This window comes from Neolamprologus multifasciatus, chromosome 3 (genome assembly GCF_963576455.1).
Source record: "Neolamprologus multifasciatus chromosome 3, fNeoMul1.2, whole genome shotgun sequence".
Classification (NCBI taxonomy): domain Eukaryota; kingdom Metazoa; phylum Chordata; class Actinopteri; order Cichliformes; family Cichlidae; genus Neolamprologus; species Neolamprologus multifasciatus.
In genome coordinates, this window is record NC_140441.1 from 38,059,707 (window position 1) to 38,069,200 (window position 9,494).

General features: G+C 40.0%; 1 protein-coding gene across 1 annotated transcript; it reads left to right on the forward strand.

Annotated features, from left to right (window-relative positions):
- The first annotated feature begins 2,283 nt into the window (after positions 1-2,283).
- LOC146523037 (uncharacterized) lies at positions 2,284-7,044 on the forward strand. Its single transcript, XM_085154674.1, has 9 exons — positions 2,284-2,411; positions 2,513-2,572; positions 2,769-3,038; positions 3,188-3,433; positions 3,628-3,771; positions 3,868-3,921; positions 4,410-4,496; positions 4,673-4,767; positions 5,805-7,044. Exons 1-9 carry the CDS (start codon positions 2,381-2,383, stop codon positions 5,835-5,837), a joined length of 1,020 nt encoding a protein of 339 aa, XP_085010800.1. The 5' UTR covers positions 2,284-2,380; the 3' UTR covers positions 5,838-7,044.
- Positions 7,045-9,494: the final 2,450 nt, after the last annotated feature.

The window sequence follows — 9,494 nt, forward strand, 5'->3', positions numbered from 1 at the left end:
GAAATAACAGGACGCATCTGGCGATAGTGAAGGAACAAAGAAAGGAAATGCTCTTTTTTAGAATATGTCCTAGGATCTCTGGAAACTTACTGGAACTTATGCTTGTTGATTATCTGCTTGTGACGCACTATTTTCGTATATATATGACACCCAATGTATTGTTCTGGGAAGATCGATGCTGTTTGAGGGATTGTGCTCGGTCTCCCATATATATACAGTGGGGCAAAAAAGTATTTAGTCAGCCACCGATTGTGCAAGTTCCCCCACTTAAAATGATGACAGAGGTCAGTAATTTGCACCAGAGGTACACTTCAACTGTGAGAGACAGAATGTGAAAAAAAAATCCATGAATTCACATGGTAGGATTTGTAAAGAATTTATTCGTAAATCAGGGTGGAAAATAAGTATTTGGTCAATAACAAAAATACAACTCAATACTTTGTAACATAACCTTTGTTGGCAATAACAGAGGTCAAACGTTACTATAGGTCTTTACCAGGTTTGCACACACAGTAGCTGGTATTTTGGCCCATTCCTCCATGCAGATCTTCTCAAGAGCAGTGATGTTTTGGGGCTGTCGCCGAGCAACACGGACTTTCAACTCCCGCCACAGATTTTCTATGGGGTTGAGGTCTGGAGACTGGCTAGGCAACTCCAGGACTTTCAAATGCTTCTTACGGAGCCACTCCTTTGTTGCCCGGGCGGTGTGTTTTGGATCATTGTCATGTTGGAAGACCCAGCCTCGTTTCATCTTCAAAGTTCTCACTGATGGAAGGAGGTTTTGGCTCAAAATCTCACGATACTTGGCCCCATTCATTCTGTCCTTAACACGGATCAGTCGTCCTGTCCCCTTGGCAGAAAAACAGCCCCATAGCATGATGTTTCCACCCCCATGCTTCACAGTAGGTATGGTGTTCTTGGGATGCAACTCAGTATTCTTCTTCCTCCAAACACGACGAGTTGAGTTTATACCAAAAAGTTCTACTTTGGTTTCATCTGACCACATGACATTCTCCCAATCCTCTGCTGTATCATCCATGTGCTCTCTGGCAAACTTCAGACGGGCCTGGACATGCACTGGCTTCAGCAGCGGAACACGTCTGGCACTGCGGGATTTGATTCCCTGCCGTTGTAGTGTGTTACTGATGGTGACCTTTGTTACTTTGGTCCCAGCTCTCTGCAGGTCATTCACCAGGTCCCCCCGTGTGGTTCTGGGATCTTTGCTCACCGTTCTCATGATCATTTTGACCCCACGGGATGAGATCTTACGTGGAGCCCCAGATCGAGGGAGATTATCAGTGGTCTTGTATGTCTTCCATTTTCTGATGATTGCTCCCACAGTTGATTTTTTCACACCAAGCTGCTTGCCTATTGTACATTCACTCTTCCCAGTCTGGTGCAGGTCTACAATTCTTTTCCTGGTGTCCTTCGAAAGCTCTTTGGTCTTGGCCATGGCGGAGTTTGGAGTCTGACTGGTTGAGGCTGTGGACAGGTGTCTTTTATACAGATGATGAGGTCAAACAGGTGCCATTCATACAGGTAACGAGTGGGGGACAGAAAAGCTTCTTACAGAAGACGTTACAGGTCTGTGAGAGCCAGGGATTTTCCTTGTTTGAGGTGACCAAATACTTATTTTCCACCCTGATTTACGAATAAATTATTTACAAATCCTACCATGTGAATTCATGGATTTTTTTTTCACATTCTGTCTCTCACAGTTGAAGTGTACCTCTGGTGCAAATTACTGACCTCTGTCATCATTTTAAGTGGGGGAACTTGCACAATCGGTGGCTGACTAAATACTTTTTTGCCCCACTGTATATATATATGTATTTTAATAAAATCATCGTGTTTGACCCACTATGGACCTCCAGTCGTATGTCTCCACCTCAAATTACGAATCAGGACACAGCCCATGTCACCTCTACTTGTTGCCTGCACAATGACATGAAAAAATATTTTTAAAAAGTATTATTGAAAAAATTATTTAATATGAAGGCAAAAGGCAAGGTTTTACAGGGATACCATGTATGAAGCATGTAAATATAATAATAACCACTGCAGCCAAAAAGAGTGCCTGACAAGTACAGTTGTAAGTAAGCTATCAAGACTAGACTGTACGCTGTGTTCGTGTTTTCCTCCAAAACAATAAGTTCCGTTGGAGCAGCCTTTAAATGCCTATCTCTGTAGGCATTTAAAGGCTGCATTGTTACATTTTTGGGCATGTATTCTGTAATCTGCAGTGGAATACATTTTAAAAGTAATCTTCCCAACACTGACATTATGACTAAACAAACTGCACAGGAACAGGAAACCTGCCCTCCCCCAGTGATATTCTTCAGTTTTAGTCTGTTACTCAATCAGTCAGCAGTAAGACAACATGGTGATTACAACTCTCTGCTTCAGACTATGTGAGTAATTGTTTTTGGGTTTCTTTTTTTTTAATATTTTCAGATTTACTGTTTATATGTCTGTACATTAAATAATTTATGGCTTTCCTGTGCTGATCTAGTAATGCTTGAAGTTATTCTACTGGGGACACATGTTCGAAATAGCTTTACCCAAAAAATGGGTGAGTAAGTTGGAGAGGTTAATAAAATAAATAATCTTTTTTTTACTTTTTGGGGGTGAGTAAGTTGGGATTGACTTAAACATTCAAGTCTGTTGATGATGTTTATTAAAATCCTTTTAGATTTAATCATCTTTTACTAACACATTTTATAAGAATTTGGATTTACTATTAATCTTGTGATGTTTCTAATTTTCAGGTGCAGCTACTCTTCGTGTGACTCCTAACAGACTCCAACACTTTCAGTATGAGTCTTTATCTTTTGATTGTGAGAGCCCTGATGGTCCTATTGAACTGAGAGGAGTCGGAACCTCTGAGGAAAAGTTAGAACATTTTAGTCCAGCGTGTAACAGTAAAAGAACTTCCTCTTCATGCACAATTTCTCAAACTTATGTAACAGACAGTGCAGAGTACTGGTGTGAGGTTAAAGGGGGTCAGAGAAGCAACAGTGTCAACATTACCATAACTGGTAAGTTCATCATATTTGTGAAATTAGTAGATAGTTTTATTTTAAAATTAGATGAGATCTCTTATCAACTTCTTCTTGTATGGGTCAGAATGTATTTGTCAATTGCTTTAAAAAAACACAAAAAAACAAACGTTTTGCTTTTTCTTCAGATGGTTCTGTGATCCTAGAGAGTCCAGTTTTCCCTGTTTTTGATGGAAACAATGTGACTCTGCGCTGCATAAGCAAGACAACTCACACCAACCAAAGTGCAAATTTCTACAAAGACGATGGCCTCATAGACCGGAGCCCTTCTGACAACATGGAAATTAACAGTGTTTCCAGGTCTGATGAAGGACGATACAAGTGCAGCATTTCTGGTGTTGGAACATCACCAGAAAGCTGGCTTCATGTCAGATGTAAGGCTAAAACTATATTTACTTATTTCTATTGCTGGACTTCATAGAGAGAGAAATGTGACTCTAACAATTAGATTTCTGCTTTTTGGTCTTGATGAAAATGTTTATGTTATAAAAATTATGTTACAATTTTTTATGTTTAAAGTCAGAAATATTACACGTGCTATGATATTTATAAACTTGTACCATTGCAGCATATTCTTCAGGAGAGACCCCAGATGAGTCAGATGACTCCAGTTACAATCCTGTCTTAATCCTGCTGTGGACTGTGTTGCCTATTTTAGTGATAATATTGATGCTGCTGGTAGTCGGATTTCTTAATACTCGCAAACAACAAGGTAATTCAGTTTTTTCAGTTTGATTAATTTCTAAGAATAGTCTTCTATTCCCTGTTCATTTTTTTCTAATGCTGGGTTTTTCTTTCTATTCATTAGTTTCCTCAAAGACATCATCAGTAGCATCAAACTCAGATGAAGACCATCCAGGAGGTGAGAGGAAAAAATAATTATGACAATTGTATTACTCTATTTCATGCTTGTCACCAATTTTATGGCCTTCTATCTTTTTATCAATCAAATTTGTTAACCAGTCCAAGTCAATGTCACAGTGGGACTGGACATACTTAATCAGTATAAATCGATTAAAAGTGTATTGCTTGTTTGAGAGACTGAATGATTCAATTTCCAGTAAGTTGAGATATAAGAAAATTAAAATAAAAGCTAAACATGAAGTGTGGTATTTTTATGTGCCATATGGTGCACAGAACGGTTATTTTTGTGTCTGCTCAGTATGTCGTATGTGGGTTTTTTGTTTTAGACACTGCTGATGCTTTGATAATTTAAAACTGTCTTAGGTCAAACCACAGCACAAAGTCAGAAAAAGAAAAGCGTGAGGGCTACCAAAAACAGCTTTAGAGTATAAATATATATATATATATTCTAATACATATATGCATAATAACTTCTCTTGCCTACAGATGATTCTTCCCCTTCAGACGATATCTCAGAACAACCTGTTTACACCACTGTGATCATAAACAAGACAGAACAAACTCAGGAACGTGGTTCGTTTGTTATGAACATTTGGTTATTTTATTGCATTTCTTTCTTTATTTCCTGCCTTTTATAAACTTATGCCAGCACAGTTAAGGCACATTGCACAAATATTTGCAGTGATCTTACATTAAAAAATTAATGCTTGCTTCCTTAAAGAAAACATGTATTCTTATTATCAATGCAGAATCAGGATTATCACGCTCCACACTGCCCCCGAGTCCCCCAGCAGTTGAAGAGTCGAGTTCTCCAGAGACGGTCATTTATTCACCCATCCAAACAGTAAGACTATTTTTGCCTACAGTGAGCTACATTTTAGAATTTACAAAATAATATGTTTAATGTAAATACATATTTAATTTTATTACTGTAAACCATCTTTTATGGTCCCGTTTAGTTTATGTGATTTGCTCTGGTATCATCATTAGATCCAAGTTATATACTTTTTTTTATTCCACCTACTAACACTTAAGGAAAAAGTTAACTTAATGTGACGAAGTGATCAAAGAAGTTAAAAAATAAAATAAAATAAAAAGATTACACAGGTTCAAAGATACATGACTGAGGAAAATGGCCTCCAATACTAATGTATCTTTAGTTGCATTTGTTAAAATAAAAACTAAAACAATAAAAACTGACTGTGGCACAGCCTATTCTGTAACAGTGTCCTAAATTAAATAAAGCCACCATATACTGAACTGGACTTACCAGTAGCTGAGGACCACAAAATAAGAACACACATAATCACACATAAAAACCAAATCTACACCCTGTGCTGTACAACACAGGAGGTGTGGAAAACGACAACATTTCAACATTTAATACAAACACAGACACACACACACATTTAAAAACAAAATTAAAACATACACATGCCTAGTAACTGGCACCACACGAGTGAACTGTGGCCTGTACCGGTTATAGTTGTTGTGATATTTGATCGTAGCATACCCCAAAAAGGAATTCCGCACAGCTCTCTGTGGCATGTGAACTACTCTTTCAATGACTTCAGAAGGCTCTTAAAAAGAAAATCGTGTTACCACAGGATAGTTGCAGTTCATATCGAAAGTTTAGAACCTGACAGGCATACCATGTCAATCTTAAGCTGCTCTGATGTTACTTTTTAAAGTAATGGCCCTTCAATTAAAGTGCAACATGAATAATCTGACTAGCAGCGCTACAGAAAGTGAGAGCATGAGAGAGCAATGGACAGTAGCCCATCTGGCTACATTAAGTTAAAAAAAAGAGCCTGAACATCAGGGCAACGTCCTGTAAAAATTAAGTGTTATATAATAGTGTTTTTTTTCCCTGTCTTACAGGCCACAATGAGCAAACTTCAAACAGCTGAATAGTAGACTACAAAAAGGAGGCAAACCTGTCATGGTTCCTGGGTCGTTGACTGAGTGCTTTGAGTTTATTTCTCTTCATTCCCACTTAAGAGTTTTCTTAATTATTTCCAGTGTTCTTGAAATTCTAGTTCTAAGTTTATGGTAATGATGTGGTCCTTGAGTTTTAGTTAATATTTATTTGTGCCTTGCGGTCCCTGTTGTTGTGATCTTGTACTTTATAAATAAATTGAATTAAATTAAATTTATTTCTTTTAGTATTCTGATTTTGGTGATTTGTTTTTGTCTTTTGTTATTTTTTTCCCAGACTCTTCCATGTTTCCTGTGTGCAGCTAAATTAGGTGTTCTCATGTTATGATATGCCATGTCTTATTTTGCCAGTGTCTCTGCTTCCCCAGCTGTGTCTCTCTCCCTGATTACCTCGTGTGTATATTTAAGCACTCAGTTTTCCTCAGTTCCCTGTTGTGTTCTCCCACATATTATATTTTTTGTTATTATTATCTATTGCTCTGTTTTGTGATTTTGTTTTTGCACTTTTGGCTCAAGCCTAGCTTTGTTTTATATTCTCCTGTGAGTTCCAGTAATAAAACTGTCTTCTCGAGTTTACCCTTTGTCACTGCAGTCCTGCGTATTGGGTTTAAAATCTGCCTGTCACACAGTGTATCCTGACAAAACACACTTGAAGCCTTGCTTGATATGTGCAGGACATTAAGAAAATTTGCTTTGTTAAAAAATTAAGAAATTAAGAAATTATAGTTAGGTCTGAAACAGTACTGACAGTAACGGAACTTTCACATTTTGTATTTGTAGCTATCAACGTGGTGGAAAATAAAAAGCTGTATTTTAGGCTTGTTTATGTTACAGTTTTTGCCTGTTGCTTGAACACTATAAACCCATGCTTAGACTAAAGTAACACAACTTGAAGCTTTTGTTACCATACCTCAAACACATGTACCCATACCTTAAACAAAAGCGCTGCTTTGCACGCTAGTTGCAATTATGCAACACACGTACTCCTTTATGCAACACACACGGTCCTGCATACTACACTCTATTTCATACATAAGACACTTCGTTCACAAAATGAAATTTCAGGGTGCCATTTGGAAAACACATGTATCCAAAATACAAAACACATCGGGTAATTGCAACTACTCAAATACACACCTGAAGGCACTTACTTGCAAAACTCAACACCAATTAGCCAACTACAAAAAGCCCTCAGTTTAGCCAATTCAAGAACTTTGCAAGCATGGATGGATGGATGGAGGAGGAGGAGGGGGCGGGGGCGGCCGCCATGCACGGACCCATATTTCTGATGATATAAGAGCAACTTTGGTGGACCATGTCATCAACCATGGCCTGACTTTGAGGGAAGCTGGGCAGAGAGTCCACCCACATTTAAGCTGCTTCACAGTGGCATCTGTAATAAGAACATTTCGACTAGAAAACAGATATGTCTTCACCTCTCTTCTACTCTACTCAGATGGTTTTTATAATAATAATAATAATGGATTGGACTTATATAGCGCTTTTCAAGGCACCCAAAGCGCTTTACAATTCCACTATTCATTCACTCTCGCACTCACACACTGGTGGAAGCAAGCTACAGTTGTAGCCACAGCTGCCCTGGGGCAGACTGACAGAAGCGAGGCTGCCATATCACGCCATCGGCCCCTCTGGCCAACACCAGTAGGCGGTAGGGTAAAGTGTCTTGCCCAAGGACACAACGACCAGGACAGAGAGCCCAGGGATCGAACCGGCAACCTTCCGGTTACAGATACGCTTCCCAACCCCCTGAGCTCAGGGGGTAATGTGATATACTGTTCTACAGTATATCACATTACCATATCAAGTGTACAGGGTATTGCAGGGTGCTAATGCTCCTTTTGCAGCCAAAGTGGTAGTTTCTGTGAAACATACCATATTTTCATGGTTCCTGGGTCATTGACTGAGTGCTCTGAGTTTATTCTTCTTATTTTTTTTCCAGTGTTTTTAAAATTATAGTTCTAGGTTTATGGTAATGATCTACTCAAGTTTCAGTTCATGTTTATTTGTGCCTCGTGGTGACTGTTGTTGTAATTTTGAATTGAACAGTGAATTAAATTGAATTAAATATTTTCTTTTAGTATTCTGCTTTTGGTGATTTGGTTTTGTCTTTTGTTATATTTTCACAGCCTCTTCCGTGTTTCCTGTGTACAACTAAATTAGGTCTTCTAATGTTATGATATGTTATTATTTTGCCAATGTTTCTGCTTCCCCAGCTGTGTCGCTCTTATCTTGTGTGTATATTTAATCACTCAGTTTTCCTCAGCAATCTCTTTGTGCATATACATAGAGAACATTATAAAACATTATAAAATCATTTAAGCATGTGGTAGACTTCCCCCTGCAATCCCTTCATTTGTGGATCTCCCTCCTCCAGTCCCTTTGTTTGTTGGTCTTCCCCCTCCAATCCCTTCATTTGTATGTCCTGCCCCTCCAGTCCCTTCATTTGTTGGTCTTCCCCCTGCAATCCCTTCGTTTGTGTGTCCTGCCCCTGCAATCCCTTCGTTTGTGGGTCTTCCCCCTGCATTCCCTTCGTTTGTGTGTCCTGCCCCTGCAGTCCCTTCATTTGTGGGTCTTCCCCCTGCAATTTCTTCATTTTTGTGTCTTCCCCCTCCAATCCCTTCGTTTGTGTGTCCTGCCCCTCCAGTCCCTTCGTTTGTGGGTCTTCCCCCTGCAATCCCTTCATTTGTGGGTCCTGCCCCTGCAATCCCTTCGTTTGTGGGTCTTCCCCCTGCAATCCCTTCATTTGTATGTCCTGCCCCTGCAGTCCCTTCATTTGTTGGTCTTCCCCCTGCAATCCCTTCGTTTGTGTGTCCTGCCCCTGCAATCCCTTCATTTGTCGGTCTTCCCCCTGCAATCGCTTCATTTGTGGGTCTTTCCCCTGCAATCCCTTCGTTTGTTGGTCTTCCCCCTGCAATCCCTTCATTTGTTGGTCTTCCCCCTGCAATCCCTTTGTTTGTGTGTCCTGTCCCTGCAATCCCTTCGTTTGTGTGTCCTGCCCCTGCAATCTCTTCGTTTTTGGGTCTTCCCCCTGCAATCCCTTTGTTTGTGTGTCCTGCCCCTCCAATCCCTTCGTTTGTGGGTCTTCCCCCTGCAATCCCTTCGTTTGTGTGTCCTGCCCCTGCAATCCCTTCGTTTTTGGGTCTTCCCCCCGCAATCCCTTCATTTGTGGGTCTTCCCTCTCCAATCTCTTCATTTGTGTGTCCTGCCCCTGCAATCCCTTCGTTTGTTGGTCTTCCCCCTCCAATCCCTTCACTTGTGGGTCTTCCCCTTGCATACCCTTCAATGGTTGCCCCCCTGCAATCCCTTCATACGTGTGACCCTCCTCTGCGCTATTATGTTGACCTATGGCTTTGCCAGATAGATCTGCTGTTTCATTATTTCCGTTCCCATCCATGTTCTGAGCTTGTGGTTGGCTTATTTCTTCTCCAGCTTCCTTGATCTCTTGTTTTTGGCCTCCACTCATTACAATCTGATGTGTGGTTATAGGTTTTTCTGACTGTTTTTCCTTATTGTCATGCTGCGTTGGGGCTGTTTCTGCTCTGTTTGCAAAGCTCTTCGCTCTTTTTTCGCCATTCACATCACCACCAACCTGATTTTGGTTTGCCATATTTC